This window comes from Podarcis erhardii (assembly GCF_964252035.2).
Source record: "Podarcis erhardii genome assembly, chromosome: 9".
Lineage (NCBI taxonomy): Eukaryota > Metazoa > Chordata > Lepidosauria > Squamata > Lacertidae > Podarcis > Podarcis erhardii.
In genome coordinates, this window is record NC_138512.1 from 29,757,281 (window position 1) to 29,778,292 (window position 21,012).

Here is a 21,012-nt window from a genome sequence, read left to right on the forward strand (position 1 = left end):
CTGGGGCAGCTGCGGTGGAGGCAACGGCGCTCCTCCTTCTCCTCTTGCCGGGCTAGAGGTGAGCGCTCGCCCCCCTCGCTCAAGCCGACCCCGCCACCGTTGTCGCTGGGGGTCTTCCCATCTTCTCAGCACCGCCTCTGCCTCAAGCCTCTCGTCCAGGGGTTGGAGGGAGAGGGAGCAGCCAAAATGAGAGTATCCCTAAACATTTTTTTTAGAAAAAAGCCCTGACTACATCCCATTGTACCTTCATGTGCATGCTTCTCTTTCATTTAGAGATGAGCAATTTGATGTCTCTACCTGTTTTTCAGCTTGTTTCAACAGCTTCTGGAACCTTTCATCCTCCAACACCCGTGGAGGAAGCTCTGTCTCTCCTCTCGCTTTCATCTCCTCCAGCTTCTGCTTCAGGTCACGCAGCATCTGCAGTTCGTCATTCAGGCGACTCTGCCGCGTGCGAGAAGCCTGGAGGTCCAGCTCCAAATCCAGAGAGGTGCGAACAGGGCACTCTTGCCTTGCTCTTCGCATGTTAGGCTGGCAGGCAGGCTGCAGTTTTCAGGAATCCCAAAAACATAAGAATGAATTTAAAACCAGGAATGAAAACTTCTCAAGGTGATGTCAGCATACCTACATAAAGCATGCCAGGTTTACTGATCTTTTTGTATTAGACAGCTTTCCCCCTGTATATCAGTGTATTCAGTTTTTACTTTGCTTTAGCTTTATATAGGTTTTCATTTTTATGTTATATTATAAGTCATTTTTAGTTTACATTTCATTAAAAAAACACAAAGCTCAATAAATAATATTAAACATATGTATGTACTTTGTGTATAGATTTACGCACACAAAGCTGTGGTCAGACTAAATACCACAGTTCCATTATCCTTCAGTTGTCCTGAAAATTAAGAAGTTTTTCCTCATTTGGTTAGAGGGGGTGCTGATAATGCCAAGGATGCAGGTTTGGTCCTGATATGGGACAGCTGCATATTCCGGTATTACAGGGGGTTGGACTAGATGATCCTCAGGGTCCCTTCCAACTCTATGATTCCAGGCAAAGACCATTACATGATAGGGACAAATTTCGCAACAGGGAAGGCCCTTAATTCCTTTCTCATCCACTACTGTACCTGCAGCCTCCACCTCCATCTGGGATTCCCAGACAGTATTTACCACCTTGAAGGGAAAAGCAGTAGATGCAGGAAAAGGGGCAGGTTGAGGAGGTCTGTGGCAACGTGCCATTTCATGAGACCCCCAACAACTGCCTTGCTCAACTCCCCCCCCCCCTTTTTAAATTGTACTACACCATGAAGCACATCTCTGGAATTTGTTTTTGTGGCAGTGACCATCGCCCCACCAAGTGCTCAGCAGTGAGCAGAACACTGGTGGCAAATCCAAGATGCCGACCGACTCTACTAGGCACTGAAATGCAATTGCCTGGAGTTTTACTCATAGTGGTACTAGGTGGAGGGTAAGTTGTAGGCAGAAAGTGGCTGACCCAGAAATAATTTAATAGGAATTTAGTCCCCACTCCCCCAGGGCACTACCCCACAGCAAATGGTGCCCTCTTCTCAACCACTTGAAAACTTATTGGCAGCAGCCATTATTTTCTGACTCAGGTTGTTCTCTAGCTCAATTCACTGTTTCCCCAATCTGAGCACAACTAAAGCACAAATGGGCTTAAAAAAAAGGGGGGGGGGGAAAGATCAGCGGCACAACTTCCTTTGGGCTTCATTCAAATATTAATGGGAAGCCAGGGCTTCCTGGAATGAGAATAAACCACAGCAAGCAACTTCAGTTTGTGGAAGAAACTCTTTAATCTAGCAAAGTGTTTGCAGTGAAATGGAAAAGTGAGCAGCAAATGGTCAGACAGCACATACCCTTTTAACTCTCAAGCTCCGCCGTTCAGTGGCATTTCTCACAAAAAGGGATTTTTTGGCCAAGGTTGAGCTGTCGCTATCACTTCGATTCAACTGCCAAAACAAGGAACAGACAAGAGAGTTATAACATAAAGTGGTTGGGTTTGAAATGGAACAGCTCCGAGTGTTAAAACTGCCAAGAGTAACTACTGCATGTACTAATGGAGGTGCCTACACGCTCACCATTAGTCTTATTAGTAATAAATGCAGAATTGCTGAAAAGCCACAGTTTGATTATCAGTAATTCATTACACCAGAAAAGTGCCACAATTCCATTACATTAAACAATGTTTACATAGGAGCCATCACCAACCGCTCTGCTGCCCTCAAGTTTCAAAACTTGAGTGTCTAAGGCAGAAAACTTTGTTTGGTCAGTGGATCACCAAGAAACTCTTTATTTTGGTTAATGTGAGGAAACTTAATTCACTGTGCTTTAAGGTTCTACAGACTGCAACAAAGCTCTAAGCAGGAGAGTGCACAATGGATTAAGAAGCTATGTACTGAAAACTGATTTACTTTTTTTTTTTTAAAAAAAAAGCTTACATAGGCACATGTAATGTTGGACTTTTCCCTCTGCACCAAATTGGGACCTTTGCTTGATCAACTACTGTTCATACAGAACACTGGTGTAGCATTACAGGTCCAAGCTTTGGGCTCAAGCACTCCTTCCTCACGCCCTTGGGAACAGTAACTGAATGCTTCTGCTCTAATTCAGTAGCAACCGAAAGGCTGGAATTTGCTGTGTTTGGACAAAACAGCCAACTGTGGTTTCCTGCAAACAAGGAATGGGAGCTTCCAATACCCTTCTCTCCCCATGGAGGGGAAAGGGAGCATATGTAAGCCCAAGACTCAAAGCTGCTTGCATTTAATAGAACGCTAAACCATGATTTAGTATTATTACAGTTGACTGCAGTGAATATTTTCCTCAGACCTAAGATTACAACCAATTCAAAACGTAGAATTGTTTGCTTCTCCACATTTCTGTCTTATATTGAAAGGTCCTTCTGAGAAGGATCCTATCTTTGTTTCTGATGCTATTCCATGAAACATCACGTAGAATGATATCACAGTGCAAGAGCAATAAACAACTTTCTGGATGCCTTTGAACCGTAACTGCAGTTTTGTTAACTAATTGCAGATTGTCTCACTTTTAATCCCAACCCCCTTCAAATAATCTCATTTTTCTTGCTGTATATCCTCAACGGGTTGCATTCCAAGACAGGGTAACGCCGAGGGAATGATTTTGTATTGTATAAACAAAAATGTCATATTAAACTTTAAATGAAAAGAAACTACATGCAAGATATACATTTCAGTTCTTCTAGAAGGCATATTAAACAACATTATTTACAAGAATTATACCACAGAATTTTCAATAATTAACAAGATCTGAGTCTTAAAATACGCTGATGTAGCTAGCATTTGAAAAATAGCTTTGTGATCTAGGTTTCTCTCTCCCCAAAGAGACATTAGTTTTCCTACTCTAGGAAGTACGCTGTTAAGCGATCATGGATGATAATGCCATACATTAGTGCTTAAATGTCACTTATGCATACGGAGAGGTACAAACAGAATCAAAAGCTCAGTTTCCCATTATACAATTTGCAGAATTATTACTTTTAAAGAAAGAATTATTACTTTTAAAGAAAGATGGATAATAAATAGTATTATATGGTAAATGGTGCAATCAGTAGCAGCCAACATAGATTTGTTAGGAATTAATCATGGTAGATGAACCATATTTCCCCGTTTGGTAAAATAAACTCTTTTAGTAGAGACTTTTGACCTAGTTTCCAGAGTGCTAGATATATGTTCAATCTGGGTGAAATCTCTAAAGGAGCGCATAAGATTGGGACACACATGGATGGACACACACACACACACGTGTGTGTGTGTAAAGGCTAATAGTCTGAATGAGATAGCTAGTGGGATTGTGTAAAGGCAACCAAGATAGATCAAGTGTTTATCAGCACATATATGTCATGTGTCCCTTTTTGGCAAGGCAATGTAGAGTTTTACAGGCCTTTTGCTACCTCTTGTTCATTCACGTTGGGCCTCCAGTTGGGTTGTCTCAAGGATTCACCATTTTGTGTGTGAAAGTGTTTGCGCCCACTTCTTAGGTATGGCTGCATGCTATGCCGGTAGCTACTTTAACCACATTGCCACCTTTCTCCTAGTCCCTCCTTTGGATTTGAGACTGAGGAGGCTCAAGCCTTCAGAGTTTTATTCGAGAAAAGCCAGTCCAGTTAGTCATCACAGACAGAGGGAGGGACAGCTTGAACAAAAAATTAACCACAATTCGACCATGCAATGCCGCAGTACAAAGATGGCTGCCATTTTGAAATTGTTGTACCCATGATGGAAAATTACTAGCACCTCAAATGTAGGGGTCTTGATTTATACACTACAATAGCTTTCCTCCACACCCCAAATGAAGACCCAGTTCAATTTAGGAAAGATTTAAAGAACAGCTAAAAAGATGGTATTATATGAAGTGTGAAGAACAAGGCTTTGTTTAGCATCCAGTTTTTAGATATTTAGCATTTCAGAATCAGACAGAAATTGTTCAACCCTCTGCAACTGGAAGGGAGGATAAGGAGCGATTTTCAGAGTAATGGAAGCCGAACTGAATATTCATACATTCAGTCACTGATTGTTTGCAAATCTCTCATGTAACTCTACCGTCTCAGTTTTCACATGAGCAGTTTGTCTGAAAGCACTACTATGATAATGTGTAAACTGTTGCTTTGGAACTAAAGGAGCTCCATGGAAACTGTGTCGGTACAGCTTCTTCCAGAAAAGGTATTTCTGAAACAGCACCGTCAGAGGAAGTGCCATTTCCACATTCCATATATTAATTTCAAAATTATATGCTCCTAGAAATCTCACAGAAGCAGCATGTTGCATATAAACAATTGCATTAGCAGAGGTCACCACAGGAAAAAGAGACCAGATTATTTTAGGCTTGAGGGGAGGCCAATGCAGCCATCTAGGCATCTCTGTCCAGCCACTGGGACTCTTCCCAAGCCCTTCCCCATCTCCATCGAACACAATCTTGGCCCTCCTCAAAAGCTTTTGCCTGACTGGGAAGTGTCCTTATGTTGTGATAATGACTCTTGCTTGCCTGCCTGGACAGGCAGATGTGTGCATGTGGGGTGGTTGTGGTGTAGAAACCTTTGCTTTTGTGTGGTTGGAATGTCGCCTGCTCTGCAGAGGTAAGAACTGCATCCACTGATCTGCTAATTTAAGGACATAACAGCAGCCCTGCTGGACACACTGCGTCTGATACTGGAGGCAGCACATAGTCATGGTGCCTAGCGTCTTTCACTGGCCTTATCCTCCACTAATTTGTCTTAAAGTCATCCATGCAGGTGGCCATGAACATATATTGTGGTGCTAAATTCCTTAGCTGATCTGTGCCATGTGACGAGTACTTCTTGTCTGCCATGAGTATTCCAACATTCAGCTTGATTTGGATAGCCCCCCCCCCCGATTCCAGTACTATGAGGGGAGAAAAATGTCTCCCTATTTACTTTTCCCACACCCATTTTATAAACTTCCATCGAGCCCCTCCCCGCTTACTTGCCTTTTTTCTACACTAAAAAGCCCCGGTGCTGTAGCCTTCCATCACAGAGGAGTTGCTCCAGCCCTATAATCTTTTTGGTTGCCCTTATTTGCACCTTTCCCATGATGCTGGAACAGTATTCCTAGTGTGGTTGCACTATAGCTTTGTTTAATGGCATTATGATAATGGCAGTTATATTTCTAATCCCTTTCTTAATGGTCCCTAGCATGGAATCCTTTTTTTTCACAGCTGCTGAATAATGGGTTGAAATTTTCACTGAGTCATCTGCTACAGCCTCAATATCTTTTTCCAGATCAGTCACCACCAGTTCACACTCCAGTAGTACACATGTGAAGTTAGGTGTGTTAGCCTGCATTCATTTTTTGGGCCTCCCACCACCACCAACCATTGCCACACAGAACATAGCTGTCAACTTTTCCCTTTTCTTGCAAGGAATCCTATTCAGAATAAGGGAATTTCCCTTAAAACAAGGGAAACGTTGACAGCTATGACATAGACACCAGAAGGCTGCCCAAGAGAGCACGCAGACCTCAGACTGAAAAAGGCCCCCCACTCCTGGCATATGGAATTACAGTGCAATCCTACACACTTGGAAGCAAGCCTTACTGACGTCAGGCTGAGGCCTGTGTGCACCCTCGTATATTTAAATCACATGACTTCCCCCAAGGCATCCTGGGAAATGTAGTTTGTTAAGGGTGCTGGAAATTGTAGCTCTGTGAGGGGTAAATTACAGTGCCAATGATTCTTTGACAGAAGCCTTGTGCTTTAAATGCCTGGGTACAGCCTGTCTCCTAAGTGTGTACAGTGGTACCTCGGGTTAAGTACTTAATTCGTTCCGGAGGTCCGTTCTTAACCTGAAACTGTTCTTAACCTGAAGCACCACTTTAGCTAATGGGGCCTCCTGCTGCCGCCGCGCCGCTGCTGCACAATTTCTGTTCTCATCCTGAAGCAAAGTTCTTAACCCGAGGTACCATTTCTGGGTTAGCAGAGTCTGTAACCTGAAGCGTATGTAACCTGAAGCGTATGTAACCCGAAGCGTATGTAACCCGAGGTACCACTGTACTGTTTATATGGCAAAGTGTGAATGTGTTTATGTCAGTGGGGTGGGGTGAGGGGGATGTCAACAGCAGCAACAAGCTCCAGGCTCGCTCATGGCAAGCAGCAAATTCTAAAGTCCACAGGCAAGAGTGACAAGCTTGCTATAGCTTAGCAGCTGAGAGATGGATGCCGGGTTGTCAGTATATGGCTCATTGCCAGTAGCGTGCTACTGCCAAAGAAGTTAAATGAGTCTTTTAGTTAATGGGACCTCGCGGAGAACACTCTTTGTCTTACCCTGCAGATGTACTGGTTCCGCTCGCCTGGAGAGAAAGTTTGTGAGCGCACTATCATGCTGTTCCTGACAAAGGGATGCTGCTGAGACTTGAGGCCGGCTCTGTCCTTGGGTCGTACAGCCACACCCTCACGCCTGTCTTCTGTGTTCGTTTCCTTATCAACCTGTTGAGGATATTGTGCATTGTTGTCAATCCTTAAAACCAAAACCTCCCCACGAAGCTTGCTTTCCCTCCCATTCTGGCACAAATTAGTTAAGATAAAGACAAAGAATCCAATGCACCACTCAGCAATAATAGGCAGAAGGTACTATTTCAATGTGGGACACGTGTGAATCTTACTGCACACTGAATGGCATGTGAATCTTAATTAACAATGATTTCCCCTACTCATATTGTACTTGATATTAAAGGCTTGTGACTCAGGCTGAAACAAGGGACAAAAGGCTGACCTCAGGTTAGAAGTTTCTGATTTTACTAATGGAAACAAAAACCTTGCAGGAGAATGAAAGCTGGATACCATTTTAAGTCAATGAAGTCATATTGCCTGTTTAAAACTAACACTTATAGCGAGGCCTACCATTTGCTAACTGCAGGAATGCTGTTGTCCTCTCTAGGGGTGGTGAAACAAATACTGGAGAAAAAAAGTATTTCCTATTCTAAAACAACAACTCCAACAACTCCTCCCTTTACTTAAATTCCAGGTCTTAGAAGAACTGATGGAACTAACCAGAACTGGCTACTCTTGTGAATTATGCTAAAATTCTCAATGGGGTAGTACAAGAATGTGGACCAATCCTTCAGGTTTTCTGTTAAATGTGTATGTTATTTTTGCAGAACGATAAAAAATGTAGGAAACTTAGGCCATCAGTGGAGGCATCAAACAGATTCTAGCCAATGAACATATTCTGAGACATTGCTCAAGACTCTATATAACCAAGAGGTCTTATCAAGATCTTCTGTTTCTGTTTGGTTTTTCCAAAGGAGCAGCTGTGGTGCTAAGAAGGAACGATCATCTGGTACTTGGAGATCACTTTGTTTATATGGAAAGTAAAATAAAAATAAAAATAAGAGGAGGGAGAACAGCCATGGCCATTCATAAAAATCAGGCTGCAGTTCAAGATCAGAGGAAGAAGATGCTTTATCAAAGTACAGATACTGTACTCACATGCTTCCAAAGCCATTCCTTCATGCAAAAGGGAGTGTCTCTTTGAAGATGCTGCCTGCTACCCATAATTTTTGTACTTAAAGTAATTGTTTTTAGTGGGTCGGATCCAGAGTTGCAACTGTGAAAACTAGCTGAAGAGGCAGAGCTGATTTGGGGTGATACTTTCTCTTCCCTTCCAATCTCTCTCCCCCTCCCCTCACAAAAAAACAAAACAAAAAACAAAACCTGATCCAGAGGGTTGGAGGATCATTCAGAACTGCAGGGGAAAGGGAAATTGGTGAAAATCACTCTCCCACTCCTTCTGCCCACAGCAGAATCCACTTCATGCAGTGGGTGTCTCCACTGGATCCATTTGACCTCCATAGGAGGAGTCCTTCTGCTCACAGAAGAGCAGGTCTGGATCCCACCCCATAGGTACTGCCTCCTTAACTGGGAGACACCTTTTTAGTTGATCAAAAGTGCTTTTTCATTGTTTAATTCCACCAATTCTTTGACTAAAGCTTACAACCTAAACACACAACACACAATTCTCCTGCACTGCTCTGAAGCGCTGAGCCCTTATTATTAAAACTTCATAACAAATGCAAAAACAAAAATATTAAACCATCCGTGTATGCAAGTATAGCTTAAACATTAAAATAGCCTATTAAATATTTAATACATTCATTATTAAACATGAATAATCTCCCAAATAAACATTAAATGTTAACTAGCAAGCTGAATGCTTTTCTTGAAGACTTAAGAATCTCTTTTCTGCTTTTCCCCTTTACTGTATATCAAAACAAAAAAAGGATCACTTTGCCAGAGGGGACAGAACCTCTTAGAAATCAGTGGAAAGTTTAAACGCTGAGCTGACTTTGGCCAGGTTCGTGCATAAAAATATAACATGAAGAAGCAGTGTGCTGGTGCTTACCGCATGCAGACCCCTCCCACTCCTGGTGCACTGCTCCAAACCATGAGCACAAACCTTGGCTTTTGATTGTGCATTGTTTGGAAGGAAACAAACCACGTGACAGCGCCCAGGCACCACAATAAGCCAGACTCCAGCTTGTGTTTGTTTTCCAGTGGAGCTATGTGCTCATAAACTATGGTTTGCTTTGAATTATGGTTTAATGTTACATGCAAACCAGGCCTTCATTTATTAACATAGGGCTGAAAACAATAAACAGATTCCTTATGACAAACACTGTTGCCTTTAAACACACCACCTTGCTCGACCAAACACAGCCACAGGATGTCAGTGTCTTCTTTGTGGTGCATTAGAGAAACAATCTAAAATATTCACCAGTATGGGTGGTCCCGTTGCTTGCTCATTGTGACACGCGTGTGCATGATTTCTGTCTTCCCTGTGCTTGGTTTCACCTTCCTCTACCAGTTTAAGGCAGAATCTGTTGTCATCTGAGTATCTGCTTCCCTCTGCCCCTTTAACATTGTCCTCTTCTTCTGTCACAATCTCACTGGATGCCTCTTCCAGCATTCCTAGCCTGTGAGAACAAAGTAACCCAAGTTTACCCTTGAAAACTGACAAGGCCCGCAAAGAGGAAAGAAAAAGAAAAAACACTGGCGTGCCTGGGATCTGAACCCTGTACAAAAGATATATTATTATCGACACATTATCTCAGCCAGAAGTAGATTAGAATTTCAGTACAACGCTTTCATGATCCGACATGTGAATGCATTATATTAGTCATCCGCTCCAAGAAAAACAGAAAGGTCTGTTGCAAATCGGTTCCCTTAGAACATTCTGACAAAAGCGCAGTACGTTTGACATCCACAGATGGTTCTAATGGAGAGATGCAAGATACCTTTCTCATGATTATTAACCAGCAAATGTAGAACTAGCAAATACAGACTAATGCTTTTCACATTCTCTACAGATATCAAGATTATATTAACATGAGGTGGGGGGCACTTTACCTGCATTAATTCTTTTTTACGTGAGATCTTAACACAAGGCAATTAATCCACATTTAATAACATCTCTACTGAAAGATGAATCACCCAAACTCGACATTTATTGTGGACAATGCAAGGCTGGCTCCAAAGAAGAGATAATACCCATCTTCATTGTTTTATGTCATTAAATAGCATAAAACAAAAGGGAGGGGCTAGTGCCTTCACAACCTGCTTATAGGCATCTGACTGGTCACCAAGGGAAATAGGATGTTGGACTAAATGGACCTCTGGTCTGATCCAACAGGTCTCACAGGTTCTTACGCATGGGGAGTGGGCTGTAGTCCCTTAAGTCATTAGCTTCTGTGCTATTAAGGGGAGAGAGAGAGCAGGCCTTTGCCTTCCGGCTGCATCGCTGTCCGCCCACAAACTCACGGGGAGAGCCAATGCATGTCCACCAGGCTTCCCCTCTGAAAATACACTTCTCATGTGCAGACAGTGTGGTGCCAGGGCTGGCAGGGGAAATGGGGGTTGGGATTCCAAGGGGTGGGGGTCTCCTGGAAATCTTAATTGTGTGCAGACTCAACGGTGGAAGCGTGTGCGGCGGATATGCCATTCATAATTCCTGCTGCACTTCCCACTCAAGACACAAGATACTACTTAAATTTAAAACAAACAAACAAAAGCAGCTTCTCTCTTCAGCACTGGGGAAACTGGTGTAGGGAAAACAGCAAGTGAAACGTGCAGTTCTCCACCAAGGGGTCTAAAAGGGTAAGAAGTTGATTTTACATGCATGAGGAGCAGATGGTGAGCAGAGGTTTCTTTCAGTGATCAGCCTTGTTTTTGATGTTGCTTTATAAATAATAGTATTATTTATTTTTTAAAAAAATCAATCTACCAGTCTTCTTCAACATGTTGTGGCTCCTGTACACCCTTCTCTTCTTCTTCTTCTTCTTCCTCCTCCTCCTCTTCTTCCTCCTCCTCATCTTCATCTTCCTCCTCTGCCAACTCTTGTTCTACTGCCTGCAGCTCTGCTGATGTCCTTTCCAGTAATGCTGACACAGCATCCTAACAGAGACATTGGAAGCAGATCTACATTAGAAGACATACTGAGCGATGTTACTTATAAAACCTGACCTATTAATAGTTGTGAACAGACAATGCTTTTGTCAATTACACTGGCATTGCCAATTACACTCTACCAGAATCCACCTTTCAGAAAAGGTGTTGATTAAATGTACTGATCACAAAAACATCTGCAGGAACACATGAACCTAAGCAGGGCAACATCATGAGAAACTCAGGGCTGAGCATATTTGGTTGCTCACGTGACACCAGGTTTCCATGTGACTTCAGAATTCATGCATCCCTTGTGAAAATTATACCCCCTACCAAAATGTACTGTCTCAGAAAGGATATAGCAAAGGAAATATATTGTGGTTCTTTGGTGCAAAATTACGTATTAACCGCATGCTGCAAAAAACTAGCTGCCATTTATGCATTGCTGGCAAAAGCAAACTTTACGGAAGTATTTGACATTCATAAATGTCAACCAGCCAGGTAAGATTACAACTTTTTCTGGCTCTGCTCCCCGACTTGTAGTAGCGAACAGGAATGCTCATTCCCTTCCCACGCTGCTGAAGCGGGACAATCGTACATGAACATAATGTTCATAAAAGACAACATGTTCATTAAATCCAATGCATCAAGGCCCGGATATTGTAAGCTGTCATTCCAGGTAAAATCTAAGAAGCAATCATGGGATCGGGCCTGTGTGCGATGGATTTTATGTGCCTTTAAGAATGCTATACATGTTTCAGGAAGGCTACGCATGCCAGGTAGGCAGCATATGCTCTTACTTTTTATCACGCATAGAATAGCAGATCAAGGAAAGAAGATAATCCAAGCAGGCCCACTATAATTGTGCACTTTGTAGCTGAGAATAGGAGTCCAAGTACAGACAGAAGGTGTGTGTGTGTATGTGTGGATTGAATAACTGAACTCCATGTAAAAACAACAGCACTGCTACCAGTTCAAGGTGTTACTATGAGTATATAAAGCCCTAAAGTTTACTTGCAGGAACACCTCATGCCATATGCACACACTCTACTGCTTCAACCTGTGGAACTGGCATTGTTATAGGTGCCCCTTAACCCTCATTCTGGCCTTGCAAGATGTCCAACTTCTAGTGTGGGCAGGGCCTACATTTTGGAAGTCCCTGCCTATTGACATTCCACAGGCACCATCACTGTGCTCTTTTCAGAACCTGCTTAAAATATTTTTGTTTAGGCAAGCCTATCCAGACACATAGAGGTTAATGTGTTTTGAGCTTTTCTTTAGCTTCTGTTAGTTTTAATTATCTTTTGAATATCTTAATGCCTGTTTTTAACTGTTTTCCATCAACCATTTTTAATGTTTATTTTATATTGTTGCAAACCGCTTACAAGTGGGTTTTTTTTTTAAAAAAAGAACACAATACAATACAAATTTTGTTAAATAAACAAAGCAAATAACACTGTGGAAAGTAACCTAAGCTTTCTCCATGAGCTAGCGTTGTGTTTTTTTATGCACAGGGAATTTTTAATGTGGTAACATGCGGCTTGCAGGTGTCCCCCCCCCCCTTACAAGGTAGATTTGGTTCTTAGAAGCCAAATTACACACCTCCACTCAGGCCATATGGCAGTCAGCTAACAAAAGCAGCAGGAGGGAGCAAATAATTAGACAGTACAATTGCTTCACCGTTGCAGCTTCTATTTTTCTAGTCTCCTGTTCAGAAGTCATCACACATTGCTTACCAGGTCCAAGGAGCCAGGCGACTGATTGTTTGGTACAAATACAGGATCCTCCTTTAGTTCCTTATTCTTTTTCCTAGGAATCTGCTTGTAAGCCAGCAAGTTATACCAGAGAGTAGAAGTCTCATCCGAACATGGCAAGTCTGCCAGGCTTATTTGAGTTCCAGCCTGCACAGAAATGTGAAATGATAATTCACTGGTTATTTAGAAAATCAAATCAATAAAAAATAACAGTAATTGTATTAGATACAACACCCCATCCCTGATGAAACAATGCAAATATGTCAACATGGTTTTACACTGCCTCCTCAAATACCTCTAACTTCCTGTAGCTCTTACATAATAACAGGACAATGGCCCATCTACAGTAGCCCAGTATCCTGTTCTCACAGCAACTACTACCTGTGGGAAACCCACAAGCAACTGGGATTCAGAAGGACTCCACATAAGGGACCCAGATCTTCTTCACTGGTTGGTAACAGCCAGTCTTTTGCTGCTGTTGTGTTTTCCCTCAATGTGGGGACAACCTGATTTAAAGGAGACGGGTGTGTGTGTGTGTGTGTGTGTGTGCGTGTGTGTGTTGTAATCTAGAAATATTAAGGACCAGACAATGCATACCCAAAAGGATAAATATATATAGTAGTTTAAATTCTGTAAATCTAATCAAATATAACAGCCATGCAAGAAACAGTACTAAGTTGGTGCCTGGGGCAAAAAAAAAAAAAAAAAAACACACCCTGGCATCAGTCCATCATGAGGAATAGGAATGTGCTTCCTATTCGGAAGCTTGAAGAGCCCTATTGCGCAACATGCCTCAGGCGCCATCATTTTAAACTCTAGCAGTGTCCATGGTTATTAATCAATATGCTTCCGTTATACTATTATCCACTGAATGGTGACTGAGGCAATGATAGCGTGAGAAACACAAAGAAAAAGAAAGCAATCAGCTTCTTACCAGGGTGCTCTTATCCAGGGGGGATGTGACCATTTTGCTTGATGCACCTTTGCCACTGAGGTAGGGGAGGAGCCAGAGCTCAGTGACAGAACCCATGCTTTGCTTGCACAAGTTCCCAGGCTCAATTCCCTGGCACGAGAAATTCTGTCTTGGAATAAGATTGTCTGTAGGCAATATTGGGCTCCATGGAGCAATTTGGTATAAGGCACTTTAGTAGACCTTCTTCCAAAGGCGAATGGAAGAAACTTACTAGCTTTGCAGTTTTCTAGGCTGCACATCATTTCTGTATTGATGTGTGTTGTGGGTCAATGCTGTCAGATATCAACATAAAACGTAGGCCAGGAAATTGCATCAGCACCAAAATTGTATTTTAACTATTTAACTCGTGTGTTTCTTGTTCATGTCAATGGGGCTTTTGGGAGCCACAGTAAGACAGAATCGTGTCAGCCATGGAGTGAAAACAGGTATCACAAACGTAAAATACATTCTAGTGCTTCTACCCTCTCAAAATAAATAAACCTGTGTGCTTGTGTTGCGGAGGGGCATTTCCCTCTCTCCATAGCCAAAGAACAAAAACATTGTCTGGTAGACAAAAGTTTGCTTCCTGCAAGCACAACAATTGCACCAACTGTTTGGCATTTAAGTATTTAGTAGGCTCAATTCCAATCTTCCATCATCCCCTCCCAGCCTGTGAATGTGACAGGAAGTCAAAATAAAAGCAACCAAAAACTGAACCCTGTCCATCTACCTGCAACCTAAAGATATATAAAAAAATTAGGGCCAGAGGGATAACTACTCCACATGGGTTGCATATCTGCTAGAAACAAAGGATTTTCGGTTTTCATTAAATTTCCTAGTTGTCACAGCTGGAGAGAGATGTAGAAGAATCTGATGAAAAAATGCAAATAGTAGCAAATCCCCCCCCCCCACAAAAATTCTTACTGTTTTCAACTTCTAAGCTGAAATGTAAAAAATTGAGTTGAGAGGCTGAACCAAAGGCTGCCATGCTTGGAGCACACTATTTTGTTGCAAAGCTCATTGTAGCTTGCCGTTGACTACATCGATTAAAACCATATGCAAATTATGCTTATTACATGTGTCTAAAATATGTATATTAGCTGCAGCCCTCAGGCTTATGATGCATTTTCAATGAAGCCCTCAGCACTGAACAAATTGTCTACCTCTGTAATACTGTGATCAAAAGGGAATCTAAATTCCACAATCATCCCATATCAGAGATGAATATATTAAGTCCGGCGGAGGTTGCTAATGCATGCCTCAGAAGCCTCCTATCTATCAGCATGAGAAAAAACAAAAGAACATCAAACAAAGCCAATAATAAAGAATACTTACTAGGCATTCTTCCCAGCGAGTTTTACTGACAGAGCAGACATCCACTCTCAAAGTCTTCTGCTGCAAAGAGGCCTGGGAAATGGCTACTCTGAACATCTCACTAAATAAAAGAGTTTCAGCAGCAGAGTGGACTTTCGTGCGGAAAAGACAGCTGATGTCAGCGGAAGAGGGAAGAACTGCAACTCTAAAATACCTAGGAGGTGGGAAGAGAAAACATGCGAAAGATTATTCAAACAAGTATCCCAAAGCCCCTGTGCAAAACACTTGTAAAAGAAATGTCTTATTCCTGGATAAGTCTTATGTTCAACTGCAGAGACTTCGGTGCCCACTGCCTTATAGATGTCAATAGTAAAGGTGTGTCACCTAACCCGGCCATTGGGAAAACTAGGGGGAAAAGAAAGAAAAGTGAAAATAGAAATGGAAATGCTGAAACTCAAGAGTGGGTGGGAGTTAAGAATAGCTCACAAATCACAGATGGAATTTGTAGAGTCCGTTATCCTACTGGAAATAGCAGGGGATATGTTAGGTTGCTAAATACTATCCTGATAGTGATATGCTAGAAAGTTGGAAAAGTCTTTTAAAGATGCAAAAAGGGCCAGGAAAATAAAGCAGAGAAATTTGAGAGTTTGAAATGAAATAAGAAATAGTGAAATGAAACGTTGTGAATTGTAAACAGAATACTGATACATAGACTAAAATACAGAAGTAAAGGAGAATAAGTGACAGAAAATGGAGGAGAAGCGAGAAATATTAAGAGCATTTAGCAGGTTCTGAGTGCTGGTTCACACATACAAACTGTCATTTCTCCCTCCACACAATTCGTTTTGACCGTTTATTTTTTAATGCAGATCTCTGGAACAATTCTGTTGATCATGCTACAAAATAAGTTATTTACAAATGCTGCCTTTCTCACAGACACTTTATTATTTATCTTATGTGAAACCAAAACCCCATCTTTTTGCACAAGCGTTTCCTGATGCCACCTTTTAGCAACCGTGAGACTGTAACTGTGGAGCTTCACTATTTCATTTCTACAGTCTTCTTACTATTATTTTGTTGTAAACTGCCTTGGGATTTATTTTTAAATGAAAAGTGGCAAAGAAATTATTTAAAATAAAATTTAAAAAATCCCAAGACTTTCCCTCAGGTATCTTCAACTCATATAATAATGTCAACCAATCTTTTTATGGTCCAGTTTTTTTACAGTTATCAACCCCACCCACATCTACAGTTCGGAAAACAGCTAGTCCTGCTATCCCCAAACAGCTGCTTTTGTTTATTTGCCACAAGCACACAATTAAAGCTTAAAGAAATGCTCGTAATATTGCTTCATCCCACAATACAGCTCAGCAACTTGGGAGTGCTCCTTGCACAACACTGCGTGCTTGAAAACAAAGCAGGGAGGGATAAAATAAAAACCAAGCTGGAGCACTCTCTCGCTCTCTGTTCCACATTGTGTTTCCTAAGGCCATGTACACATTAGTGCAGTGTTTCCCCAATGTAGATCTCCCGCTGTTTTCAGACTACGATTCCCATCATCCCTGACCACTGCCCTCAATAGCTAGGGATGATGGGAGTTGTAGTCCAAAAACAACAACAACACAACAGCTGGAGACCCAAGTTTGGGAAACACTGCATTAGTCGCTTGAAACGCAGTGAGGTTGTTTTTCCCTGCTGTGTTTCAAGTCCTGTTCTCACTTTTCTATACAAACCGGGGGGGGGGGGGGGAAGGAATGTTGTCACTTGATGCCTGGTTTGTTTCCCCATGCTGAACTCCCAATTCACCGAAGTTGTTACCTGTGCACATGCAATGGCATCCAGAACTGTACATACCTCCGCTTAACCGCAGCTTCCATTTTCTAATTGGGTGAAAGCTGGTTTGAGGGAAAGTACATCAGGCTGGGAATATTTCTCAAGAAGCTACAAGATACCTATGGACTGTGGCTTATTGTCATGCTTACTTGGTTTCCCAGTGGTGGGAATGAGCTGGAGGAAGAGTAAGCGGTAATGTGTACACAGCTTAAGTCTTGTGGGAGCACTCCCACACCATATTGCGAGGTAGAAAGCAGCCTTTTAGTACATAAATATTTCCACAAATTAAGCTACCTTGACGGAAACAAGTGCTCCCAGTAAAAGAGGCATTTCATGCTTTTGCAAAAAGGCGCTGCTCTGCTTATCAAGTGAGAAGGTGAAACTCCATTCCCTTTGAAATGCAAATGCATTACACACATACAATGAATGTTTAAAATGGTCTCCAGGTAGCATATGAATCTTAGATACAACTCAAAAGGTATAGTCAGTTTAAGGTCAGCTCCTTTTGGAGAAGACTTTCTGCTTGCCTGTCAAACTGATAGTTAGAAAAATCCAGGCATATATCATGCATGGGGCTTTGCTAAACTATGGACACTTGTATCCTTTTTTAGGTAAGGCCAAAAAGCAACAGGAAGTTAAAAGGTGCCGGGACACCTTGGCTGGATTCACCTATAGCTCTGAGACCACCTTTTGAAAAAGTTGTGTATAGGCACAGTTTGAAGCCTCACAGGTATTAAAAATATCTTCCTATATTCCTGTTTATTTGTGGGGCAGGGCATTGTTCGTTGCTTGGAAAAGAAAGAAGATGGGTGCTTCTGTGACGCAGAGAAGGAGCACACAACTTCCTAAGGTTGAAATGGAATGGAAAAATAAGGAGGGGGTCACATGGCAGGGCTTTGGTGTGAAGGGGAAAGTGTAATCTTGCATCCGTTAGGTTCCCTCCTCCACCACCGCCATCTTCTTAAAGACTATGTGAGTATTTATCCAGTCCAGAAATAAGACATCAACCTTTACAGAATAAAAAAAAACCCTTAAATAATTCTACTGGATCCAACTTTAACCCAGCTTCCTCAGAAAAGCAAAGATCATTGAATCTTGGTATGTCTGTGGGGAGTATGTTTGTGGGGAGGTGATGAAAGATAAGCAACCAGAAAAGGGGGGTTCCCACAGCACTTTCTCCCAATTCCAAATATGCCCATGGATCCAAAAAATGTGATAAACCGTAATCCGGGGATTACTTTACTTACACTTTGGAGCCAGGGGATACAGGAAGGGCATGAAGATTTTGCAGCTGCCCCACAATGACCACAAAACTTGAGCTGTTTGTATCGTATCTGTTAAGAAGAGACAAAAACAAAACAAAACCCTGCATCAGGCACTTGTAATACATTTGCAGGTGTCAAGGAATAGCCTGACTTTTCACATGCGCTGACTTACCGGAGTCCTATTTGCACTTGGGGTGCCTCTAGAACTGTTGTATCATCTTCACTATATGCAACTTCTTCACTATCGTTTGGTCTAGAGGAGAGAGGAAAAGAGGTTGAATAGCCACAGCGGACCAACATTTATACCTTTGAACAGTAATATACTTTATTTATTCTATACCAAAACTGTAAGATTGTTCCAAGTGCACTGTTCAGGTAAATGCTTGGCATTTTTCCGTTTCATATGTAATGTCAAAAAGTGATGACAGAAAACAGCTACTTCCTTGTGGATCTAGGAAGGAAGTATTGCTAAGGTAGATCTCACTAATGGCTAATTATTTGAGGATCCTCCCTTGAAGGGTCAAGATCGTTTATAATTGCTTGCATGCGCAAAGAGAGAACAAATCAATACAAGGACTAGAAACACCCCCATTCATACATGCTTGCAATTGGCCTCAAATTGTATAAAATTGTGTTTTACCCTTCAGTGTTTATTAGGTCATTTATTCTGATTATTATAAAGAAATGTGCTTTGAAACAAGAAAGAGCTTTTTTAAAAACAACAAATGAAAAGTCCTCTGTTCTTGAAAGCATTGCATTGGGATGTTAGATTATTTTTTCAGTTTCTACAAGTAGTATCTTCTTTCTCCTCTTTCTGTGCTAACATGAATGAATGAATGAAAGGCCAACTATGGGAGCAATTTTAAATCTCAGCAGCAAGGCAGAATGGGGCAACAAAACCATAGCTGGCCCAGTAGAAAAGCTCAGATCAGGCCCATTGCCAGTAACTAGACCACCTTAATTAAGTTCCAGTGGATCCTTAGCTGATCCAGCTCTGTCCCCTCTTCTGCTCCCGGTGATGTTACCTTATGTGTTTGGTGAGCACACTGGGGGGCCCTGCAGATGTTCCAGCCAAAAAATGGAATTCAGATTGGTCTGCATGTAAGTTAATTACTATTAATACTAATATTTTAATCCTGCCTTTGAATTCTCAGATGTTTCAACAGTACACTATTAAATTTAAATTAGGGGTATGCAGTATGGTTTTTGCAAAGTTGATATTCATTTTATATTATTATTACAGATTTATAACCTGTCCTTCAAGCCAATGGTTTCAAAATACCCAAAAGATTACAACCCCACAACCCCTAGCTATACTTGTTTCTTATACAGTACTCCTTTGGTCCCCTGGTTGATGTTTGTTTCTGTGCAGTTTTAAAAATTCTTTGTCTTTTCAATCCACAGTCTTGGTTCATCCACACTGCATTTTAATACGATAGGTTGTGGCAACTCACATTATTTTGGTAAGTGGCATCTGTGTGACACCATCATGTCAGATGCAGCATTGTGACGCTATTGACAAAATGACATAGGTGTCAATAGCCGGTAAGTGTGGGCAAATGAGGCTGAGGATTGTGTGGGCAATGAAACAGCAGGGGAAGCTCATCATCAAAATAGTGAGAAGGTGTTTACAATTACCCAAATGAGCAAAGGGAGTGGGGAACCAATACAAAATGAGATAAATTGTTTCGACTCAGCCCGACATACTATTTTTCAAATTGTTGCAAAATGCCTGGACATGACAGAGCCAGATGCTCAAATTTTAGTTTTGGATAAATGGAATTCTGCCTTAAACCTACTGTTTTACAGAAGCTTCGTATACTCCACTGTCTCCGGCCATGGACTCGTCAGATACTGCAGCAGATACACACCCTGCCTTCTCCTCAAGGTGGTGACTTACTGTTCTTCTTGGTAAGTCAACACCTAAGTAGGCAAGAAGGAAGAAAATCTTTGTTTTAGGTTCTATCAATCTGAAAAGCATATACACAAAGCTCTAAAGTCACAGTCAAGTTGAAAAGCATCTTGGACATCAAGCAGAGTAACTCGTTTCATCACAAGTCATTTATTCTTATTTACTGAAATAGCACCACACCTTTTTAGATCCAGGACTCCCCTTTAACCCCAACCTACAATTACATAGAAGAGAGAATGTGTTAAGTGCATCTTGATGTTTAGGGCTGAAAAAAGCTACCGCCACTACAATTCTCTTTTGTACAACCATTAAAGGTAAAGGAGGACTATCTTGCTTTTGCATCTTATCACAATATCCCCATTTCTCCCCCCCCCAAAAAAAACAATACCCCCACCAAACAAAGAAAATGGGAATGCTGGTGCCCTTGATGTGCCAATCTCAGGTCTGTGAATGATCCATTTGTAGGTTCTAACATACTAGTGGAAAACCAATGTATTGCATACTTTCATTAGGGCTTTTGTGCAAAACTAATCAGCTTCATAGCCTAGCACCATTATTAACTTGCCCATAAGTTTCCCATCAGCATTATTCCAAGTCCTTAGCTACAAATGAATATTCCCCACCTTTCAAGCTTCCCACCACATTCTATTTGAGAAACACTATAAAGCAGTGTGCTTGACAAGCCTTACAAATGGAACATCTAAGGACCAAGTTAGAGCAAAGGCCCCATTCAACTTGGCCAACAAGTGAATCAGTCCCCACACCTAGCAATTAGGACAGGATTGGGGAACCTATCCTTTGCCCTATCAAAGGTTACTAAACCACAGACAGGGTGAATCAACTGGGGGACTGGTTTTTTATGTGGCTCAGTGGCCCAAGAGATGCCTCTGAAAGTGCAGATTGGGTTGGCTGTCAGATGCCCCAATCTGCATCTCCAAAACTCGACACAGATAGGAGACTGTCCAGCACTGGACAACCTTACACCTGAGAAGAGGAAGCTCTGAAAGTGCCGATTGGGCAGGTCACACCTGGATGATG

At 41.8% G+C, this 21,012-nt stretch overlaps 1 protein-coding gene across 2 annotated transcripts in view; it reads right to left on the minus strand.

Annotated features, from left to right (window-relative positions):
- The window catches only part of WWC2 (WW and C2 domain containing 2), a 111,698-nt gene that overhangs the window by 6,988 nt on the left and 83,698 nt on the right, over positions 1-21,012 (minus strand). For both annotated transcript variants that reach the window (XM_081875243.1, XM_081875244.1), the window contains exons 12-21: positions 19,862-19,985; positions 18,235-18,315; positions 18,045-18,131; positions 14,986-15,178; positions 12,681-12,845; positions 10,784-10,953; positions 9,278-9,476; positions 6,829-6,990; positions 1,872-1,964; positions 298-540 (exon numbers count right to left, since the gene is read on the minus strand). In XM_081875243.1, the coding sequence (XP_081731369.1) occupies positions 298-540; positions 1,872-1,964; positions 6,829-6,990; positions 9,278-9,476; positions 10,784-10,953; positions 12,681-12,845; positions 14,986-15,178; positions 18,045-18,131; positions 18,235-18,315; positions 19,862-19,985 (1,517 nt within the window). The remainder of the gene's footprint in view (positions 1-297; positions 541-1,871; positions 1,965-6,828; positions 6,991-9,277; positions 9,477-10,783; positions 10,954-12,680; positions 12,846-14,985; positions 15,179-18,044; positions 18,132-18,234; positions 18,316-19,861; positions 19,986-21,012) is intronic.